Raw genomic sequence first — 24245 nt, 5'->3', positions numbered from 1 at the left:
CCCCCCCTCCACTAAGATGCATCACTGCCGTGACTGTCCAGTCGAGCCGTGGCTGTCCAATCGAACCATTGTGTTTAGGGGCGACGCGGTGGCGAGATGTTAACTCCCTTGCCTGGTATGCAGGATGTCGTGGGTTTGATGCCGACCCTTACGCCTGTATATTTGGATTTTGCATGTTCTTCCCGTGGTTGTGTATATTTTTCTCCAAGTCCTCCAGTTTTTCTCTCCACATTTAGCAACGTGCATTTAGAGTATTTGGCTGCCATAAATCTCCACGTGATAAGCCACTTCGTTGAGCTATCATTTGAGGCCAGGTTGCTTTTGGGACTTACTTGGATAATGAAAACAGTAAAAAAATATATAATCTATATTGGGGCTCTTGCTGAAGTGGATACCTAGATAATGCATAACTCTTAGACAAAATGGCTGCCTGTACCTGCAATGCTGTGTGCTGTACCAGCCTATTTGGTGGTTTTGCACGATGGCCGTCTGTCCCATAGCATTGGTTAAGAGGACCTCTGAGGTCAGCAGCTTTGCAGGAGCACGCCCATTTTTAAAGCAGCCATTCCTCATTATCAGCATGGCCAGAGTTCAGAACGCAGCCGCTTGGACTGATAGTCCAGGTTGCTATTTTTAAAACCCAGAATTCTGTAACCCCTTTGTCTCTCCTGAGCCAAGTACGGTTGATACTTGACCTGGTTTTCCCAGAATCATCCTTTTTGAGGTAGCTGCTGTCATCCTGGAACATATGTAAGTCTTCCCAAGACATTCACGTTCCCATGTTTTTATGTCTGCTGATGAATAACAATAATATTACACCACTAAAGACGATGCATGTACACGTGTAGTTCTCCCGTCTTCTGGTATTGTGAGATTTTCCACATCTCCCATGATTTGTTCTGGTTTTTTTGTACCTCAAAGGTGACAACCATAAAGCCAGGTGACAAACGATATCACAGCAACCCCAGTGGCGAGGATATATTATCTCCCTCACCTGGTACGCAGGAGGTTGTGGGTTCGATCCCAACTCTGATGCTTATATATTTGGAGTTTGCATGTTCTCCCCGTAGTTGCATGGATTTTTCTATGGGTTCTCCGGTTTTTCCCTCCACATTTGGAATCAGCATGCATTTAGAGTATTTGGCCGCTATACATTTCCACATGATAAGCCATTTACGTGATAAGATATTTACAGGATCTAACCCAAAAAAACGATATTAGGGATATACATTTGGAGTCCACGTTGTCTGTCTCCCCATGGTGGTCACATGGATTGTTCTCCAGGTCTCTCCGGTTTTGCCCCAATCCACATATATAAACAACATGCGTTTATATTATTTGGCTGAAACTATAAATTCCCATATATGGTGATATAAGAACTTTGATGATCTATAACTTGTGGCCAGGTCTCCTCTGAAAAAGAGCGAATAGCTCATTGGGCTTTACCTGTTAATATAAAAAACAAAGCAAAATAGCAATTTCCAATATTGGTTAAACCGTATACATTAAAACATTTATGCATATAAGTGCAGCAGCTTACTTTGCAAGAGCACCGTGCAGCCGAGATCCAGAGGCATCTTGCCCACCCTTTGTGCTGCTGTGGCCATGCCTTCCTTCACGTGGCCGCAGCTGAGATCCAATGGGGTCTTGCGCAACCTTCAGCTGTTCTCTTCCTGATTTAATCTGCTTATTCTGCCGCTAACTTGGCTGCTGCTGCTGTTGCTGTTCTCACTTGCCTGAAAATCACCAGGCTTATGCTGCTTCCTGGCTTACGCAGACCTCTGCATCCCAAAAGCAGCTTTTTCCAAATACAAACTAATATTCCATATACATCTATAGCCTGCTAAACTGCACCTCATGGCTACATCCCATCCTTGCTGCCAAAAAACCTCATCTCCCAAGTGTAGAGTTAAAACTAAACTCAACTATTTGTATTTCACCAGAGACACAGAGGCATCCATTAACGAGTGTAAGGACCGACATGGCTTTTGTATAATCATTATCGCAATGAGGCCCACAGACTGGTGCAGCACACAGCGTTGCAGGTACAGGCAGCCATCTTGTCTATTAGGTAGGCATTATATGGGTATCCACTCCAGCAAGAGCCCCAATATAGATTATGCTAACTATTTACTACTATTTCAATGTCACCAGGTAAGGTCTATCGAGCTATATAGCTCTTTTTCAGAAGCATGTTTCTAATTGTGGAGGGAAAAACCGGAGGACCCGGAGAAAAATCCATGTGATCCACGGGGAAAGCATGCACACTCCAAATACACAGCAGGTGTTAGGGTCGGGAGCGAACCCACAGCCTCCTGTATACCAGGCAACGTAGTTAACATCTTGCCACTGTGACATACCTGGTCACGTGACCATCCAATTGAGGCGATACATACGCGCGATGTATTGCACACCCCACAGAAAACAGCAGTGGGAGCACGTTCGTGGTTCAAATCCGGAAAGGTCGCCCATGGTTACCACTGTGGGCGTATTAACTGTCAAGTTACTACGTGCCGTCTGCTTCACAGTGGACATTTAAAGATCTCCCGTGGCACCACTCCAAAAAAGTTAGGCCATTATGTGCCGGCGTCGTGATACACCTTTGCCAAATTTGAAGAAAATCCAATGCAAATTACTCAGTAGGAATTACACACAGCAAACAACAGCACCCCTGGGCTGCGAATATACTGCTGTGTCGGTGATACATAGGACGCTCACGAAAGCCTCGCACTGTAAGAGTGGCGTGAATACCAAGTGTCTCAACTATATCATTATGAAAAAATTCCGAGCGTAGCTGATGTCTGTGCGGTGTGCAGCGTGTGAGTTTGAAGTCAGCGGCGCAGAGGGAATCCTCAAGTCAGCACAGCTCGAAACCGAGAGCAAGGCAACGGCCAACGAAGCCATCGACTGCTTTTGGACTATCCGGGCCACCCCCAATTCACGGGTACTCTCCCATCCACAGCCACAAGAGTCCGCCTCGACGAATCATCGCCATCGTCGTCATCATCGTCAACTCCACCATCATTGTCATCGTGATCGCAATTGCCGTCCTCATCATTGTCACCGTTGCATCGTTGTTGTCATCTGATGGTACTTGGTAAAAGTGCAGCCCTGCAAATGCTTGCTCATACTACTGCTGGCAGAAGGGGGGGGGGGGGGGGGCTCTTGTGGAGGGTATTTTTGCCTGATCTTCCACAACTGCAAGACATCGTGGGAGAGGCTGGAGTACCCACACTTTTCCCCACCGCACACGACCTACTGATCAACTAACTCTGGTTCTACCCATTTACACTACTGCATGGACAGAGGTGGTGGGGGATGGAGAGGATGGGGAATTTAAGAAGCTCGCACCATTGTTCAACCGCCGTGCCGGGAGATCAAATCAAACTGGCAACTTCTGGATTGCAAGTGCAGTGGGCTCACCACTACGCTGTGGCAGCATCCCTCTAACGGTATTAATACAGAACCCCAGTGAGTGTCCTATGGAGTGGCTAACTGATGCCTGTCATTTGAATGTGGAATTTCCACCACTTGTTTCGAGTCGTTTAAGCAGCCAGACACTTTAATGTGTTGTCATCAACTGAGTCCAAAGAGCCTTTTTTTCAGGAGAGACTTGATTGGCATTGTTTGGTTATTTCCACGTTAACAATTGTTTGCATGTTAGAGTAAAGAGGAATACTATACCCAGAGAAAATCAACGCATGCCAACATCAAAATATTTCCACCATATTCAATTTCACCACCAACAATTATAATCACAACTGCCACTAGTGAGCGTCACATCCAGATCATCTCATTAGGCAGCATCGTCCCTCTGTTCTACACTCAACGGCCATCTTATCAGAATTCCGTACCACCACTTCTATTACCGGGGTTATCGGTGGAGTAATTGTGTGATTAGCTGGTGCCGAGTCAACACTCTTCCGGGCCAAGATTGATTCGGAACTTAAGCGGAGTAAAAAAAAAAATCACCACTCATTTTATTCCACAGCCGCTGCCGTCACGTCTCTCCACGGCCAATATCCTTAACGAGTCCTGCATTTAAAACCATCAATCTGGGCAGAACGCGCCGGCACCAACGTCGCCCTGCCAAAGCTGGGCCCGTTTTAGATCATTCCATTACATTAGGACATTGATTTTGCGATGTTTCATCGCAAAGAGCCAAGAGCGCGCGTATTATTAAAATGACTGCGTTTGACCCGGAATATCGGCTCGGTGTCTGCAGACGTGAGCGTGTGTGCATGTCTGTGTAAATGTTTGTGTACATGTCTGTGTACAGACCGTTGTATGGCACCGCTGGGAGGATCTTTGTACGTGTGTTATAGGGGAGCGATAGTATAACGGTTAGCGCGCTGTGCTATGAATCCGGCGACCCGAGTTCGATTCTCTCTCATGGTCAACAACAGTGGTGATTATCCAAACCGGTCCCGGGCCTACCCCGAGGTCGACTCAGCCTCAAATGAGTTCCTGGTGCAGTGCATAAATATTGTCACTTGGGATACAAAAGTGGCCGGGCACGGTGCTCATAGGTGATTGCAAACAGTACCTCTGCCCCAACTTACGTGAAAGTCTATATGGGGGATTGCTATCTTTGTCATTGTGTGATTATATGTTGTGTATGGCAGTGAGTGTATGTTTGCGTGTACTATTGTGTGAATACATTTTCATGTGTTAGAGCATGTGTGTATATGTGGCTGTGTGTCGAGTGTGGTGCTGGCCACCGACCACCTCGTGTACCGTGCCGGCCTTCATAGGTGCTCGCAAAAAGCACTTGCCCTTTCAGTTTCAGTTTAATTTATTAGGTATAGCCCTGTGAGCCATGCGGCTCTTGACTCGGGTGCAACCGCAACAAACAAAAACATGAACAAAGAACATCTTAAAGCGAAGTAGCTCTTTGGTTGCTCGTACAAGTTTGTGTGTCTGTGCATTATCGTTTCGTTATCTGTTCGGGCAGAATTATAATTTAATCTGCTGCGTAACGATGTGTGGAAGCTGAACTAAACTAATTTTTTTTAATTAGCTTTTTTGATTTTACCAGATAAGGCCCATTGAGCTATATAGCTCTTTTTCAGAAACGAACTGCCTGCAAATAATAGCTGAACGAAGTGGCTTATCACGTGGAAATTTATACCAGCCAAATACTCGACTTGGTCTGTCGCTCCACACGAAGCTTCGGGTATTCTCGGTCACAAACATGCCCTTCCTTCTCTTTGCTTGCGTAACGTGGATCCCTCTAATTTGAACATTTGCCCGTTTAGCTTACGATCCATCCTGGGTTTAACCAGGCTGGATTGTGTGAGGAGCTCACAAATTATATTAAGATCTGGGCACATTCCCATCAGTGAGCTCGTCCGGCGGGCAATGCTGCGTTGACTTGATAAGGTAACCCGCAAGCCCAGTGAGCTTTTGTTTGGCCGAATAGTTCAGTTTCAGTTTTATTTTGGTATAGCCCTGTGAGCCATTCGGCTCTTGAATCGGGTGCAACCACAACAAACAAAAAAATAAAAACACGAACAAGAAAAACATCTTAAAGTGACTATGTGACTGTGCAAACAGAAAATCCATGAAAAAAAACAGCAAAAATATCCCTGAAAAAAGCACCGTACACCAACGCTGTGTGCAAAAAATCCCAGTGGGATGCAAGTCAAACAACAACAACCACAAAAACTTAGATTATCAGATGATGATTGCTTGTGTTGCAGTCGAAACGTCGTGAGCATTTTATTGTTTTATATATTTTGTATTATTTTATTGTTTCCCTTCTATGTGACTTTACCGAGAGAACCAAGAATATGAATCCCTGCAGTCACAAAAGCTTTAAATCAAGATAATTCAATCATTCGTTAATACGGGGGTCTCGTTAATAGTGAGTGGATGCATCAGGCTGGAGCAGTGAATTCAGGAGAGGGATGTCAGCAGACGTGGCTGGGGTAATGGGTGTCTCAGAGCAGAGCCAGCATTATTTAAATGCTGTGTTTAATCCATGCAAGTCGCCAGTGATTAAACCAGTTACTCAGGCGTAGTCACTTTGATGTTCACAGCCCGGTCACCAATGGCTGTACAAAAAAACAATAAATTGGTTTTACACTTAATTTGGATTCATTCCAGCTCTGCGAATTAGAAAAAATCGCTTTGACCATCATGTGACGAACATTATGTTTGTGTAGTCGTGTGGGCGGGAAGGTGCTTCCCCTAGCATGCAAATAAGAGGGCGCTTGGAGGGATGTCGGAAGCGTTTCAGCAAGTCTTCTGTGGACCGTACCCTACGAGAGCTCCCAATGGATTCCTCATTCTCGCGTTGCGATGCCAATATCGGGAGAAAGGTGTAAAAACATTTGTATTTTTTTTTATAATATCGCAATACAACATTCCTCAATATTTTCATGAATGTAGCTTTTCACTTCATATTACCCTATGTGAGAGCTAGATTTTGTAAATATATTTGGAGGTTGACATACGGTTACTCATGCTTGATCAAAGTAGAGGATGATAGAGCGCCCATCCATTGTTGAGTGAGCACTGTTGATTCTGGTTCACAATTCGATTCTAGATCATGCACATCTAAGAGTTGATGGACAAGGGCTGTACATGCCAGGCAGTGGTGGTGGATTTGCACTTGGCCTGTAATCCTGCGCTGTGGAGGCAGCGAGGGCAGGTGGATCACACGAGTGTTGCGAAACTCCCTCCCTGTGGGCGTAGAGGATGTGCCATACCCCGGTTCGCCAGGAGAAGGCGGTACAGCAGAAATGTGGACTCCACCTGTTTCATCTGTATGGGATAGAGTGTTTTGTATGGGATAGAGTGTTTTGTATGGGATAGAGTGTTTTGTATGGGATAGAGTGTTTTGTATGGGATAGAGTGTTTTCCCCTCATGTAGGTTTTTTTTCTGGATGCTCATGTTTCCTCCCACACATGAACACTCATGAATTGGTTGACAACACCTTAACAGACAGAGGGCCGCAGAGCTTGGGCAATTGTTGGTCCTGGCTCATTGCATGGCTGCCTTCCTGCTTCTCTGTGATTCCTCCTCGCTCGGCGACGCGTTGCGACGCGTTACAAGTTGACATTATTTATGATGTGCAATGTTGCAGGTGATTGGATGGTTCTAGAGCAGGGGTGGGGAACGTCCGGCCCGCGGGCCGTATAAGGCCCCGCGAAATCACTTGGTCTGGCCCTGACAAGGCAACCGCAGGTGGGACTCGAAATTCAATCAATCTAGGAGCAAACCTGGAAAAGCAGTTGCGAGTAGCAACATCATCAATACCAGCTAACACCACCACGCCTCACCAAAGAGAAGCAGTTCCAGCCATCACGTTAGGGGTGAGTTAATGAAATGTTTTACCAAATATAACGGGCTAATTTTTAAGTTGACCATTTTGTATGGCCCGCGAATGATGTTATAAATATCCAAATGGCCCTTGGCAGAAAAAAGGTTCCCCACCCCTGCTCTAGAGTATCGGGTCAGTGGTATCATTATATAAAGTCCCTGAAATTGGGGAATGTATTTATTTGCATGAAGGCGAGAGCCAAAGGGGTTTCTGTGATTGTCCCTTACACGTCGTATATATACTGTTTATTTATATTGTTTTGCTGTGAAACTTTGTATTTGTGTCAGATTCGTTGATGTTTTTCGGTTATTTTATTTTTCTTCGTGGAGATATTTAGTGCCGTACTTTGTTTGCGCGCGTCTTCCTTGCCGTAAACGTGTTTCACCAAGGGCGAAACAAGACGGACACAATACACATGACAAGACAGTACAGACAAGAGAGGCAGTACGGATAAGCCAGACAGTATAGAAAATACACACTCCACAAAAAAAGCATTCCTGAATTGAATTGTGACCACCTAATCGTGACAGCTGGTGCAGTCAAGCTGGGTGGGTAAATGGTTACAAGCTGAGTTACGAGTTTTTCTGTCCTCCACCCCCGTCTCTTGCCCACCCCCGTCTCTTGCCCACCCCCGTCTCTTGCCCACCCCCGTCTCTTGCCCACCCCCGTCCCTTGTCCACCCGTGCCCCTTGCCCACCCCCGTCTATTGCCCACCCCCGTCTCTTGCCCACCCCCATCCCTTGCCCACCCGTGCTCCTTGCCCACCTCCGTCTCTTGCCCATCCACTTCCCTTGCCCACCCCATCCCTCGTACTCACCTTACCCAGATCTACCTGCGCTTCCTCGACTACCAGATGCACCACTCCAACGAGTGCAAGCGCAACTTCATCGCCGTGTACGACGGCTCGCGGCTCATCGACAACCTAAAGGCAAAGTTCTGCAGCACGGTGGCGAGCGATGTGATGCTGCAGTCGGGCCTGGGCGTCGTGAGGATGTGGGCTGACGAGGGCAGCCGCACCATGACGCACTTCTCCATGCTCTTCACCTCCTTCCTCGACCGTACGTGCTCAACAACGAATGCGACAATGCCCCACCTACTTCCCTCCCCCTTGAGAATATTTTTTCTCTCGCGGTTGCGAAGCGCACTAGGCCCAAGCGGCCAGCAACAAACAGCACGATTAAACCTTCTTCTTTGGATCTTTCGGTAAAGTCACGTAGAATGAGAATAAAATAATAAATTGATAAAATAAAATAACACAATAATATTCTCACGACGTTTCGGCCACAACACAAGCGGCCTTGATCAGGTGAAGGGACGAGCGCTGTCCTCCAGATAGTCTCTTCCCTTCACCTGATGAAGGCCGCTTGTGTTGTGGCCGAAACGTCGTGAGAATATTATTGTGTTATTTTATTTGATCAATTTATTATTTTGTTCTCATTCTACGTGACTTTACCGAAAGAACCAAAGAAGATGAATCCTTGCAGTCACGAAAGCTTTAAATCGAAATTTAGCACGATTAAAGTTAAACAAAGTAACGGCTAATACATTACTGTACTTGCAATGAGCAAGGTCTTAAAAGCATCTTCTTGCCAGAAACCAGGAACTCATTTTGAGAAAGTCAGAACCAGGCAATCAGAATGAATTCCTGGTTTCTCACCAGAATGCGGCTTGACACAGTTGCAAGCCAAACTTTAAACTACAACTTTAAACAATTTTTCATTTACCAGGTAAGGACCACTGAGTTATTAGCTCTTTTTCAGAAGCGACCTGGTCACAAATGATAGCTCAACGAAGTGGCTTAGTATCCAAATACTCTAAACGCACGTTGATTCTAAATGTGGAGGAAAAACCGGAGGACCCAGAGAAATCCACTCGACCACGGGTAGAACATGCAAACTCCAAATAAACGAGCGTCAGGGTCCTGATCGAACCCACGACATCTTATATACCAGGCGAGGTAGTTAACATCTTGCCACCGTTATATCCAACAGCTAAATTTGGTTGCGAGCTTTGTTCTTAAAAGCACAGATGAATGAGCTAGAACACGAATTGGCATGTTAAATGTTTGTACACACAATACATTTCATTTATTTAGCTATGTCAGGTAGTGGAGGGTGCCATGACACAAATTTGGCCAGACCACTAAGTGGCCTAAAAAAAATAATCTATTGTGAGTCATTGTAACATTGGCTACGAAACGAAAATGCATTTTACTTGTCAAGAGGTTTCTGTCGTTGGTTGGGTCTTTCGCTTTTCTCGTCTCATCTAAGTGTCCTCCTCACCCCCCTTCCCCCACCATGCTGGTTAACAGCCCCGTGCGATGGCAGCATGTTCTTCTGCCACAGCAACATGTGCATCAACAGCTCGCTTGTGTGCAACGGCGTGCAGAACTGCGTCTACCCTTGGGACGAGAAGCACTGCAAAGGCACGTGCACGCACACACATACCCTGGCAAATGCATGTACAAAGGCAAAGAGCTCCCATATACTCTTTGGTTCTTTCGATAAAGACACGTAGGTAGAAAATAAAATAAATCACGACGTTTCGATCGCAACACAAGCGGTCGTCCTCAGGCGGAAAAAATATAATCCAGCAGTGGTGGTTCACCAGTTCCACTGCTGGATTATATTTTTTCTGTTGAACTTCTGTCGCACCATACGTAGCCAACCGTGCTAATCGGAGGTGCGGGGAAGGACAACAAACTAAACACAAAAAGCCTTTCTAAAGAAATTAGTTTTCAATCTAGATTTAAAAGTGCATAGCTCCAATGGCTTCCTAATATCGGAAGGAAGAACGTTCCAGATGGTCGTAGAAGCACATCTAAAAGCGCATGTTGAGGTAACCATCTTTGTTCGATGGCTCGCCAAAAGTTGCTGCTGCGAGGATGAGTGGAGTTCGCGTGATTGTTTATGCTCCTTGACGAGATCAGCGAGGTATTGTGGTCCATTTGTGGCCAACAGTTTGAGTGTAATGAGTGCAACCTTAGAAAAATGTTTGTTTACACACTCTGCCTGGTACTAATTTACGGCTGAGTCAACCTAGGTGAGGCCCAGGACTGGTTCAGATATTCATCACTATGTTAGCCGTAGCTGGGATATTAACTTTGTGTTCGTAGCGCAGTGCGCAATCCGTTGTACCACCTCTCGTGACCTGCAGGGTGGTGGCTATAGCCTTAGGCCCTACCTTTAGACCCACCGTTCCAGGTTGGAGTCACAGCTGAGCGATGGAAGCCATTGGAATTATTTTATGAATTTCGATTACATCATTCATACAATTTTCCACAGCTAAACCTCGGAACAAAAATGTATTTTGTTTAAAAAATGAATATAGCGAGTGATTTTTGTTTGATTAGTTTACATTTGTAAATTTTACACCGATAAATAAAGGAATAAATGTTTGTATTATTTATTTTGCAATATGTAATAGCGCACATGCTTTGGGCCATTCCCTGCAATCAGCCTTGGGGCCCGCTCATAACATTCACCCCGGCCGTGTCCGCGACTCCTCGTTTCCCCTTTGCAGAGAAGCGCAAGGGCAGCCTCTTCCAGCAGATGACAACCACCAACGGCACGCTTATCGGCGTCTGCTCGGGCCTCGTGGTGGTGCTCATCGTGATCTCCGTCTACGTGCAGCTCAAGCAGCCGCGCAAGAAGCTTCTCCCGCAGCGTGGGACGAGTGCCGGGGCCTGCGGCGGTGCCGCCAGCGGCTCGGGCAGCACTGATGCCGCCTGCCTGCAGGAGGTCCTGGAGCCCCCCCTCTACGACCTCTTCTCCGCCGCCAAGCCCAGTGGGGGGCCGGCACGTGACGGCAGAGGGGACGGCGCACGCAACCACGGCACGGGCACGCTGACCGGTGCGTCTGTGTAGCGCTCACGTGTGTCGGTGGGTGGGTGTGTGTTGTCGGGAGCGGTAGTGTAGCAGTTAGCGCACTGCGCTATGAACCCGGTGACCCGAGTTCAATTCCCGCTCTAGACCAACACCAGTCCTGGGCCTCCCTTAGGTCGATTCAGCCTGAAATGAGTACCTGGTGCCATATGTCTAGATCGCCATGAGGGAGACAAAGGCAGCGGGGCCTGGTGCTGGTCACCCACCCCCTCGTGTGACGCGCCAGCCTTAATTGGTGCTCGCTCACAGCACTTGCTATTACAGTCTATTAAGGCTGTACGGGGGATCTTTGTATTCTATATATGAGTGGGTGAAGTGTGTTTGTGTCTTCAGTTTGAAAGAAGACAAAGATTCTTTGCTGGGCATATAAAAGATGTGCCTAAACATGTTTAAAAAGGCTACTTAAGTGGCTTCAGAAGTAGTTCATATTACAGGTCTGTTCTCTGACAGGGTGGTACACTGCTCGCTGAGAGAGTTAACCGGCGGTAAAATATTACACGTTATCCCAGTGGGATGCTGGCCTGGTGTAATGTTATCACACTGGACTTAAAATATAGTGGTCGCCACAATTAAAACAATTACCACTTTTCTTAAATCCACCCTGTATCTCCACAACAGGCAATCAATCTGTAAGTCGCGTGTGGTGAGGTGAAATGTGGGTACCCACTTCATCTGTCTGGCCACTTGCAGCAGACTCGGCTGAAACACCTTCCAGAGGGGCTCTCATCAACTCGCTTGAGCGGACGCCCTTCTGCCAGCAGTGGCGCGAGCAAGCACTTTCAGGGCTGCCCCTTCACCTGTACCTTATGTCAGTGGTGACGTCCCACAACGGGGTATTCGTCTTCCCACCAATCCACCCGCATGTTCTCCCACCCACTCGTTCACCTACCCACTCGTTCACCCACCCACTTGTTCACCCAACCACCCACTCATCCTCCAAACACTCGTTCAACCACCCACTCGTGCACCCACCCGTTCGATCACCCCCCCCCCACTCGTTCACCCACTCACTCACTCACTTGTTCACCCACCCACTCGTCCTCCCACCCACTCGTTCATTCACCCACTCGTCCTCCCACCCTCTTGTTCACCCATCTACTCGTTCACCCACCCATTTATCCAGTGCCGTCACAGCCCGGCTGTGAGCAGCTTGCCTTTACAATATTTTCAGCACAAAGGAGCGGCTGCTTGGCTATTGAAAAAAAACCCACTCACACGCTCGCACATGCACTGCTCGGAGGCAGCGTGAACTGTCCACACTCGACCTTATTTGCATCCCAGGGCTTTTTGACATCTGTGGAGATAATTCACTGCTGCGCCTGATATTAATTAGGGGCCACAGTTATTGCAATCTGAAGGCGGTTTCTCTTGCTCTGCTCCTGATGTGTGTACGTGCGTGTCTGCATGCATGTGTGTGTGCCCGCGGGTATATCGGTGGGCGGCTGTTAGTCTAGGGAGTTTTAGCGCAGTAGTTGTCGCAACTGCGCGACAAAACCGGCAACCCGGGTTCGAATACAGTTCAAGACCAATAACAGTGGCGAATATCTGAACTGGTCCTGGGTCTCCCCTAGGTCGACTCAACCTAAAATGAGTACCTGGTGCGGTGTGTAAACATCAGAGACAAAAGGCGTGGTGCTGGCCACTCACCTGCTCGTGTGCCCTGCCAGCCTGAATAGGTGCACGCGGACAGCACTTTCCCCAACAGTCTGTTAAGGCTATATGGGAGATCTCTGTCTTTTGGATGCAAGCACAGTATATGCAGACAAATCATCATCATCACACTCTCTGCCGAGTGTGACGATGAGGATTTGAAAAATGCCGTCATTCAGGCATCCGTCAAAAGGTTTCTTCAGTGAGAAATAATAACCAACCAATCACGACCAACAGATCACTCCATGAAACGTTCGTGCCAGCTCTCCAGGCCAGTTCATGCCCTCCTATGAACCAACTCTCAAAGCATGCCTTTTCTTTCATGACTGTTGAATCGCTCAGTATTATGCAACGTTCGGTTCACGAGTTAAAAACTGAATGACAGACAAGCAAAAATATACCTTTGAGTAAAATCATGAGTACTGTAGTAGGCCGGTACGTGTGTGGCATTGGTGCAGTAATGGATCTCCCAGTCATCCCAGTGAGTGTATGTATGCATGTTGAACTGATTTCGCACCGTACATAGCCAACCGTGCTAATGAGAGGTACGGAGAAGGACAACAAACTAAACACAAAAAGCAGTTCTTAAGAAATGAGGTGAACTCTTGCCAGCCAGTCTTCCATACATCACATGGTCTAAGAGTGTGCCTAGCCTTGCATAGGCACCATGGTGGTGTAGTGGTTAGGCCACTGCGTGCCAAACCCATTAGCCAGAGTTACATTACTGGCTACAGCCAATAGGAATTATCTGAACGGGTCCTGAGCCTCCCTAAGGTCGACTCAGTCTTGTACCTGGTGTGGCGTGCAAACATCAGTGCTGGGGAGACAAAGGTGGCCAGTAGTAGTCCTGGCCATATCACTCTCATATACTGATGCTCACGCACAGCACTTGCTCCAGCAGCCTAATTCACGTATTCTCTGGGTTATAAGACATTCCAGAAAGTAAGACGCACCCCAAACTTGTACCCGGTGGTAATCATGTAAAGAAAAGCTGGTCTCACACACACACTCACACCTACTGGCGTATAATTGAGTCTTATTAATCTGGAGAATATGGTAGATGTTTGCTTATTAATAATTGCTCCTGACAGAACTTTCTCGTACAGTCTATAATTCTATAATCTAAACAGGCGATTGTTGCCTGCGTGTCTATGTATGTGTCTTTTGTGGATACAGAAGTGTGTGTGTGTGTATGCATTCACGCTGGTTTATTGCTTGCCCTGCAGAGTAATGCATTCCGTATTCTGTTCCACCTCTGCACGGCGAGGAAGTATATGCTCAAGGCCTCCCTGCAGCATGCAATCAACCACAGTCCATTACAGGGCACGCCGTCATGAGCCTGGCGTGCCTGGAGTGTAAAGTGTGGCCACACCAATATGCAAAGGCAACATTGGAGCGACCTTACCCAGCGACAGCGAGATCCACAAAGTCGGCGTCAAAGTCGTTTCCTTTACGCACACAAAAGCTGGGCAGCGTTCATCTCCAATGGATGGCAGTCCTGATGCCAGCGGTGGATATTACATGTTCCCATGGCAGGCAGTGACAGTCTATCCAAAGAGTTATCGCTTCATGGCTTCCTACAAAAAGTTTTACAGTACTCGTTTTATTGACAGGAGACAGACAACTATAATTGTATGATATTTGCCTTGAACAGGATTTGTGTGACCTCCCAGGTATTTTTTACAATAATATAATTATTTTGTTTTTACCTAGGAGAGTCTTTTTCACAATTTTACCTCTCTTTTCTAGGTTATTAAATAAAATAACAAGTTAAATTCCATTGGTAAAATCTCACAGAGCAGTGGAACTTCATTTCATCAGTAAAGGGTTGTGCCAGAGATTCTCCCAGAGAGTGTGGGGAGATGCATCCCATGGCGTTAATGGATGGAGATGCTCCATCCATTAGCGCCATGGGATGCATGTTCACCACGTGGCCGCCAAACCGATATTCTGATTCTCAGAGCTGGAAATTAGATTAATGCAGCAAAACAGAAAATGTATGAATGTTGAACTTATTTCGCACTCATACTCTTTGGTTTTATTCGGTAAAGTCACGTAGGTAAAACGAATTAAAATAAAATAAACAATTTAAACACGACGTTTCGGAGGCAACGCAAGCTTCCGTCTTCAGGTGGGACCAGTCACAGCCAGAATCGCTGCACCAAGTGGTGAGGCTCTGGGAACCTAGCGCTTAAATACAGGTTAAGGTGGGGGGGGGGGGGTGTGGGAGGGGCCATGTGGGGGGACTTTAGTGGGATGCGGAGGGGGGATGGGTCGTTGTGTGTGTGCAGGGATGAGTTAATCCGTCTTTTGTTGTGTGTAGGGTGCGGGAGATGGGTCACTGTGTGTGTGCGATATAAACGGAGTTAATCCTTCTTTTGTTGTGTAGAGGGAGCGGGGGATGGGTCGTTGTGTGTGTGCAGGGATGAGTTTATTCATCTTTTGTTGTGTGGAGGGCGTGGGAGATGGGTCACTGTGTGTGTGCAATATAAACGGACAGAATATCGGCCAAGATGTGCTGTAAGGGGGCAGTAGAAAAAGGAAAATAGAAAAGTTCAGAAAGAATATGTTTGGTATACCACTGCTTGAAATTGCTGTTAGAAATTAGTTAGTGTTTGGTATGATTCAAAACGTCTTTCCAGTGGTTGCTTAATTTTAAACCATCCTCTCAATTGAAATTATGCCTGTGTTTATAAAACTGAATGGCTTCGTGGACAAATCTTTGGTGATAACCTGTAGGTTTACAAAGAACCTTACTATCGGAAAAGACAATCTCATGATCACCCATAGCGTTGTAACAGTGATCAGCGACAGCAGATGAATTCGTTCTGCCGTGTTTCAAATATGATTTATGTTCGCGAATTCGGTCAGAGATATGTCGTTTCGTCTCCCCGATATAACAATCACCACAGGTACAGCTCAATTTGTAAACACCGGGGTACTGTAAGTCAGGGATGACATCCTTTACGGATGGGATCAGATCACGAATTTTGTGTACTGTATTGAACCGGACTTGGATCTTGTGTTTGTTTAGATTTTTGGAAATCTTTTTAGTAACGCCTGCTATGTAAGGTAGTGTGATGGTTTTGATCCGAGTATCAGGTGGTTGTTTCTGTATGGTAGGAGAAACAGCTTGGCGGATGGTACGGTCAGAGTATCCGTTCCTCCTAAGGGCCAGCCGTCCCAATTTTAATTCACTGGTCAAGTGGTGTTGGTCTGAAATGCAATGAGCCCTATGGTGTAAAGTTTTGATGAGAGAGTTCTTTTGAGCCGGGTGGTGGTGGGAATCCGGTTTCAAGTAGGAATCTGTGTGGGTGGGCTTTCTGTAAACGGAATGTCCCAACAAGCCATCAGACCTCCTCTCAAACAGAACATCCAAGAATGGAAGCTTGCCATCTTTCTCTATTTCCATGGTGAATCTGATGGAAGGGTGTTTGGAATTGATGTGGTCCAGGAAAAGGTTCAAAGCTGGGAGGCCATGTGGCCAAATGATGAAAGTGTCATCCACATATCTCTTCCAAAGGGAAGGACTGAGGGCGGATGTCTGGATGTCATCCGATTCAAATTTCTCCATGAAAACATTGGCTGTCACTGGTGACAAGGGAGAACCCATAGGAGTACCCTCATTTTGCTTGTTAAAGGTACCATTCCAAGTAAAATAGGTGTTGGTAAGGCAGTGCCTAACCAGCGCAGGTACTTCGGGGTTTAGTCTATGATGGACCAGATCCTAAATTATTTTAATGGTGTCAGGTACTGGGACCTTGGTGAACAGAGACACCACATCAAAGCTGACGAGGATATCGTCAGGGGCCAGTACAATGTCTTTGACCATAGAGACCAATTGGGATGAGTTAAGTACTGCTGAGGTGGTCTTGCCAGTAAAAGGTAGCAGAGTATCTGAGAGAAAACGGGCTAGTTTGTAGGTAGGGGAGTTGATCGTGGGCACGATGGGTCGTAGTGGGGTACCTTCTTTGTGGATCTGGGGAAGACCATAAAATCTAGGAGGTCTTGCAGCGAAGGGTTTTAGAGAGGGAAGTTTAGTTGGTTCGATTAGGGAGGTCGAATTTGTGATGATCTTGTTGGTTTTAATCGATAGGCTGTTGGTCGGGTCATTTTAAATTTTTGAGTAACTCCCATCACTGAGTAGGCCCTGAGTTTTATTGTTGTTTATCCATAATTACAGTGGCATTGTCCTTGTTGGCTGAGAGGATGACTATGTCATCCCTCTCTTTTAATTTCGCTAGTTCAGAGCGTTCACCTTTGCTGATGTTGCTAACGGGTTTCTTAGCACTCTTAAGAATAGTGGCTATTTCAGCTCTCGCTATGTCTGCTTGGATGTGTCCTATACCTTTGAGGGCTACATCGACCTGAGAAATGATATCATCTACTGGTATATGTTTTGGGGTGACAGCGAAATTTAGTCCTTTAGCCAATACTGTTTTCAGATTGTCCGAAATCGGGATGCTACTCTGATTGATAACAATTTTGTTAACGTCTAGTTTTGTGATCTGTGGAACTGGGTTTTTCTTTGATAGGCGGTTGAATTTAGCAATTAGGTTAGCCTTGCATTTGACTGACAGTGAATCAGCAGAGGAAGCAGTCATGTTATCAATGTGGTTCCAATCATAAGGTGTCATTTTTTGTGTTAACATTAAATGAGATTGTAGGAGAGTCCTGTCTAAACAGTCGAGTTCAAATCGGAGTAACCTAATCCTCTCTGAGATTAATGAAAGACTAGCCTTAAACAGAATCTGTTTAGAGTTCAGTGAAGATACAGTGGCAGATGTGAGAGTGAAAGCGATGGGTATTACCTTCTGGTCGCGGCATCTTTTGAGGAAAGTCAGCGTCTCGATGAGTTGTGACTTCTTGTCTCGTTGTCTGTTAAAAGCTCTAACAGATAGGTGAAAATCTTCCCCGTAGAAGTTGTTAAGTCTAGATTTAAAGCTTTCGTGACTGCAAGGATTCATACTCTTTGGTTTTATTCGGTAAAGTCACGTAGGTAAAACGAATTAAAATAAAATAAAATAAACAATTAAAACACGACGTTTTGCAGGCAACGCAAGCTTCCATCTTCAGGTGGGACCAGTCACAGCCAGAATCAATACAATACACAAAATTCGTGATCTGATCCCATCCGTAAAGGATGTCATCCCTGACTTGCAGTACCCCGGTGTTTAAAAATTGAGCTGTACCTGTGGTGATTGTTATATCGGGGAGACGAAACGACATATCTCTGACCGAATTCGCGAACATAAATCAGATTTGAAACATGGCAGAACGAATTCATCTGCTGTGGCTGATCACTGTTACAACGCTATGGGTGATCATGAGATTGTCTTTTCCGATACCAAGGTTCTTTGTAAACCTACAGGTTATCACCAAAGATTTGTCCACGAAGCCATTCAGATATACAAACACAGGCATAATTTCAAACGAGAGGATGGTTTCAAATTAAGCAACCACTGTAAAGACGTTTTGAATCATACCAAACACTAACTAATTTCTAACAGCAATTTCAAGCAGTGGTATACCAAACATATTCTTTCCGAACTTTTCTATTTTCCTTTTTCTACTGCCCCCTTACAGCACATCCTGGCCGATATTCTGTCCGTTTATATTGGACACACACAGTGACCCATCTCCCGCGCCCTCCACACAACAAAAAACGTATTAACTCATCCCTGCACACACACAACGACCCATCCCCCGCTCCCTCTACACAACAAAAGAAGGATTAACTCCGTTTATATTGCACACACACAGTGACCCATCTCCCGCACCCTACACACAACAAAAGACCGATTAACTCATCCCTGCACACACACAACGACCCATACCCCCTCCGCATCCCACTAAAGTCCCCCCACATGGCCCCTCCCACACCCCCCCCCACCTTAACCTGTATTTAAGCGCTAGGTTCCCAGAGCCTCACCACTTGGTGCAGCGATTCTGGCTGTGACTGGTCCCACCTGAAGACGGAAGCTTGCGTTGCCTCCGAAACGTCGTGTTTAAATTGTTTATTTTATTTTATTTTAATTCGTTTTACCTACGTGACTTTACCGAATAAAACCCAAGAGTATGAATCCTTGCAGTCACGAAAGCTTCAAATCTAGAATTATTTTGCACTGTATGTAGCCAACCGTGTGAATCGGAGGTGCGGGGGAAGGACACCAAACTAAAGACAAATAACAAAAAAGTTATTTTATACATCGGCTTTCACGACCAATATTATCATTCATAATTAGTTTCTGCCGAATTAGATCATGTATGTGTCATGTAAAAAAAAAAGATTATTAAAGATCGTCTAGATATGATTTAAAGATTGACATATATATAAAACAATATCGGCATTATGCCTACGCGATCTAACCCAAAGAAAACGATTATATTTTTGTACAGCCATTGTAGGTGACTTCAGCATCCATCTCGCTGCACTGGACAAGCCGGGTTGATTGTGGGCAGCAGCTCAGTTGACGATTCAAATCCAGGCTCCCAGGGGTGCCGGCTCAGCTCCCTGACCTCTGAACCTGTCCGCCCGCCCACCCGGCCACCCGGCCACCCGGCCACCCGGCCACCCGGCCACCCGGCTGCCCACCGCCGGTGCCTCTTCTTGGGAATTTCTTGCATTTCAGAGAAAACCCAGGCACATGGAGATGGATGCAAATAAAGCATTAAAATTTCACGCAGATAACTCACGACAGCCCTGTATCACGACCTTGTTTAAAAGAGGGGGCACGCATACAAGAACTCTGGGGGGTTGGGGAGGAGGGGGCACAAGCACAGTCAACCTTAATCAAGCTATAAACAAACATTAACCACCGAATAGAAAGAGTAACTCTAGGATTTGCTTTTGTCCACCTTACATTCTGCTCTCGCCCTGTCTCTCTCACCTACCCTGCGTGTGTAAGGAGAGGCTGCGAAGCCCGTCACGTGAAACCGTCCCAGCTTGGGCATGTTGCCCAGCACCCCCCGCCCCCCCCAAGCTACCGCAGACAGTTTGTCTATCGCCGCACGATGCTTGAAAAAAACAAACAAACAAACTAACAAATAGGGGTGCTTGGTCACCCTTCCCACCGACGCTGGTTCTGAGGCTCGACGGCAGCGCGACAACAAATTGTGTCATGCACGTCCACGGTGCTCCCCGTTGATGCAAACTCCTCAGGCCGCTGATGACTCTGCCAGAGGAGTGAGGTGAGGGGGGGGAAGGGGACCCCCGGCATCAATGGGCGACGACGCAACAAAGCCCTTTCCTCTCCCCGGATCTTGGCGGCGGAAAAACTCATTACGCGCAGGGTCACACTCAATTAGCGGGAAAACACAGCGCCTGCAAAGCATCTTGCCGGAGCGTGAGATAGTCCATTCATTAGTTTGATTGACTGAAAGCCTCCCCCACTCCCTCCCCCCACCCCCGCGCAAGTCAGCATTTGTGTTCGTCGCTGAGAAAGACTTGGCTCTGTAGCTCTGAGACGATCGGCTAATAATGCTGACGAATGGACGCAGACGAAAGGAGGCGAGGGAAAAGCCACTCGAGCACAAACCTGGCAGCATGAATGAGCACGCTGGGGTTGGCTTTATGTTTGTTTGTGTTTGTTGAAGAAGAAGAATGTGGGAGATGTTGTGGCAGTGTTTGCCTGAGTCTGAGCTGCGTGGGTAACTTTCTCAAAGTAATTGGTATCTGAATGACTTCTTCTTTGGTTCTTTCGGTAAAGTCACGTAGAATGAGAATAAAATAATAAATTGATAAAATAAAATAACACAATGATATTCTCACGACGTTTCGGCCACAACACAAGCGGCCTTCATCAGGTGAAGGGACGAGACTGTCTGGTAGGACAGCGCTGGAGTGAAAGAGCCACGTTCAGATCACGACCTTTAAGCTGTGTGAGAGGAAACAAATCGCCTTGACAAAGGAATTAGCATATAATTTAGCATTGAAATGGCTGAGTGATTAGCTTGTGACTGGTCACAGAAATAGCTATGTTAAAAGTTAAAGCATACACATCCGCAGAGGCACCCCTTGATAAAGGAATTAGCATAGAATTTAGCATTGAAATAGCTAAGTTAAAGCATACACATCCGCAGAGGCACCCCTTGACAAAGGAATTAGCATAGAATTTAGCATTGAAATAGCTGAGTGATTAACTTGTAACTGATCACAGAAATAGCTACGTTAAAGTCAGAGCATACACATTCACCGAGGCACTTAGTACAAATCAAACAGGAGAATTTATCATTGAAATAACTAGGCGAATTTAGCATTGAATTTACTGAGTGATTAGCTAGTGACTGGTCACAGAAATGACTATGTTGAAGTCAAGGCCTACACATCTGAGCTATTCACAGTACTATATAGTGAACCAATAAAAAAATAAAATATAAATTACCTTAATGTTATCAATAAACTCTATAATCTCCAATCAGCTAAGCTACCAACAATAAGTCGTTATATATCACAATGCTATATGGCAAAAAAAATGGGTGGATTCTTACCCTCAACTTTAGCACCACGGATAGCTACGGGCCCCGTTCAGACGGACGAGTTCATCCATGGTCGGAACAGAGGAGGGGGAGAGAGACAGCTGCGAGGCACTATTATACTCCATGTTGTAAACCATACCATTAACTGTGGTGTGAGAGGTATTAAGAGTCAATGCTGGCGAAAGAGCTGCAGTCTGAAGGTCATCGTAAAATACAATTAATTAAGAACAGAAATGGTTTAAAACATCTTTCCAATGGTTACTAAGCCAGAATCCATCTTCTCGGTTGAAATTGTCTCTGTGCTTGTATATGTGAATGGCCTCATGAACGAATCTCTCATGGTAGCCGGTTGGTTTACAAATAACCTCCATCTTGGAGAAGTCAATGTCATGTGAGCCCACTGAATTATAACAGTGATCTGCCACGGCAGAGGAGTTCGTCCTACCGTGTTTCAAGTCTGCTTTATGTTCGCGGATGCGGTCCAATATATGATGAAGGCCGCTTGTGTTGTGGCCGAAACGTCGTGAGAATATTATTGTGTTATTTTATTTTATCAATTTATAATTTTATTCTCATTCTACGTGACTTTACCGAAAGAACCAAAGAAGAAGAATCATTGCAGTCACGAAAGCTTTAAATCGAAATTTAACCGCCTCTACGGGGAGGGATTCCACACATCCTTAAGATCATTCAACAGACTCCGGGATAAGAAGGCTCAACTAATCGAGTCTCTCACCTTTCTGAAGAGATGCCGCGACTCTAAGGTAATACCAACCGCATTTACACTAACCTCTGCTGTTGCAACTTCTCTCAATGCAAAACGAATTCTAGCTAGAACTAGCTTCGCTCTTATCTCGGAAAAAATCAGACTTACACGCACCGAACTCGATCAGTTAGACAAGACACTCTACAAATCACACTTAAAATTGACAGCAACAATGTCTACATCGGATTGGGAACATGTAGACAATATGACTACCTCTTCGGCTGCCACTATGTCGACCAAATGTAGGGACAATTTGATTTCCAAATTCAATCACCTCTCCAGCAAAAAATCGGATCCACACACCGAAAAGATAGACGTCAACAAAGTCGTAATTAATCGCAGTAACAGTTCCATTTCTGATGGTCTGAAATCCGTTTTAGCTAAAGGTCTAAACTTTGCTGTCACACCGAGACACTTACCGGTTAATGATATCATTGCCCATGTCGACGTTGCACTCAAGGGCTTGAGTCACATCTCTGCAGACGTAGCAAGATCTGAAATCGCTGCAACCCTCAAAAACGCTAAGTTGCCACCCAGCAACATCAGCAAAGACGAACGTTTTGAATTATCTCAATTAAAAAAAGAGGGATGATATTGTGGTCCTCTCAGCCGACAAGGGCAATGCCACTGTCATCATGGACAAAACAGAATTTAACAACAAAATTCAAGAACTACTCAACAATGGCAGCTATACAAAAATAAAAAGAGATCCCACCAACAGCCTGGTTACCAAAACGAACAAAATCATCTCTGATTCAACAGCATTAAGTGATGAGATCAAACAGTTCTCGTTGAAACCCTCTGCTGCCAGACCACCAAGATTATATGGCCTTCCAAAGATACACAAAGAAGATACACCCTTTCGTCCCATCGTCTCTACTATCAACTCCCCCACCTACAAACTGGCACTTTTCTTGCTGATATACTGCGACCTTTCACTGGAAAAACCACCTCTGCGGTACTAAATTCTACTCACCTGGTATCGACAATCAAAGGCATTTCCCTGTCCCCAGACGACCTGCTTGTCAGTTTTGATGTGGTGTCCTTGTTCACCAAAGTCCCGGTACCTGACACCATCGCTATCATTGAAGACCTGGTTCATCAAGGACTGCATACTGATGTACCCCCCCTGGTGAGACATTGCTTAACCAACACATACTTCACCTGGAATGGAACTTTCTACAAACAAACTGAGGGCACCCCAATGGGCCCCCCCTATCTCCGGTTGTAGCCAACGTATTCATGGAAAAATTTGAAACTGACGCCATTCAGACTGCCACTCTACGCCCGACCTTATGGAAGAGGTACGTTGATGACACCTTTGTCATCTGGCCACATGGCCAGCCTGCTCTAGAGCAATTCCGCGACCACATCAATTCCATACACCCAGCCATCAGATTTACCATGGAGGTCGAAAAAGATGGCAAACTACCCTTTTTGGATGTCTTAATTAAAAGGAGACATGATGGTTCAATGAGCCACTCTGTCTACAGGAAAGCTACCCATACAGATGCTAACTTGAAACCAGATTCCCACCACCATCCATCCCAGAAGAACTCCCTCATCAAGACTCTATACCATAGAGCCCAATGCATTTCCGACCATGAACACATTACCAGTGAACTCAAGCACGTACACCAGGCTCTCAGGGCTAATGGTTACTCCGACTACACAATCCGCAAAGCCATCACTCCAGTCATGAAGAAGGATCCTCTTGTGGAGCCACTCAAAACCATCACCTTACCCTACATTGCAGGGGTCACTAAAAAGATCTCCAAAATCCTGAATAAACACAAGATCCAGGTCCGATTCAACACAGTACATAAAATCCGTGATTTAGTTCCATCTGTAAAAGATGCTGTTCCAGACATACAGTACCCGGGCGTTTACAAACTAAAGTGCCTCTGTGGTAGTAGCTACATTGGAGAAACCAAACGACATATCTCGGACCGCATCCGCGAACATAAAGCAGACTTGAAACACGGTAGGACGAACTCCTCTGCCGTGGCAGATCACTGTTATAATTCAGTGGGCTCACATGACATTGACTTCTCCAAGACGGAGGTTCTTTGCAAACCAACCGGCTACCATGAGAGATTCGTTCATGAGGCCATTCACATATACAAGCACAGAGACAAT

At 45.9% G+C, this 24245-nt stretch overlaps 1 protein-coding gene across 2 annotated transcripts in view; it reads left to right on the top strand.

Moving 5' to 3' along the window:
- Positions 1-24245, top strand: part of LOC116952047 (neuropilin and tolloid-like protein 1) — a 90779-nt gene that overhangs the window by 54127 nt on the left and 12407 nt on the right. For both annotated transcript variants that reach the window (XM_032971055.2, XM_032971056.2), the window contains 4 exons: positions 2817-2944; positions 8155-8386; positions 9640-9753; positions 10851-11180. In XM_032971055.2, the coding sequence (XP_032826946.1) occupies positions 2817-2944; positions 8155-8386; positions 9640-9753; positions 10851-11180 (804 nt within the window). The remainder of the gene's footprint in view (positions 1-2816; positions 2945-8154; positions 8387-9639; positions 9754-10850; positions 11181-24245) is intronic.

The sequence above is a fragment of the Petromyzon marinus genome, chromosome 45 (assembly GCF_048934315.1).
Source record: "Petromyzon marinus isolate PM22_M1 ecotype Great Lakes invasive population chromosome 45, UKy_Petmar_22M1.pri1.0, whole genome shotgun sequence".
Classification (NCBI taxonomy): domain Eukaryota; kingdom Metazoa; phylum Chordata; class Hyperoartia; order Petromyzontiformes; family Petromyzontidae; genus Petromyzon; species Petromyzon marinus.
The sequence above is the reverse complement of the archived record's forward strand: the minus strand, read 5'-3'. Positions and strand labels throughout refer to the sequence as shown.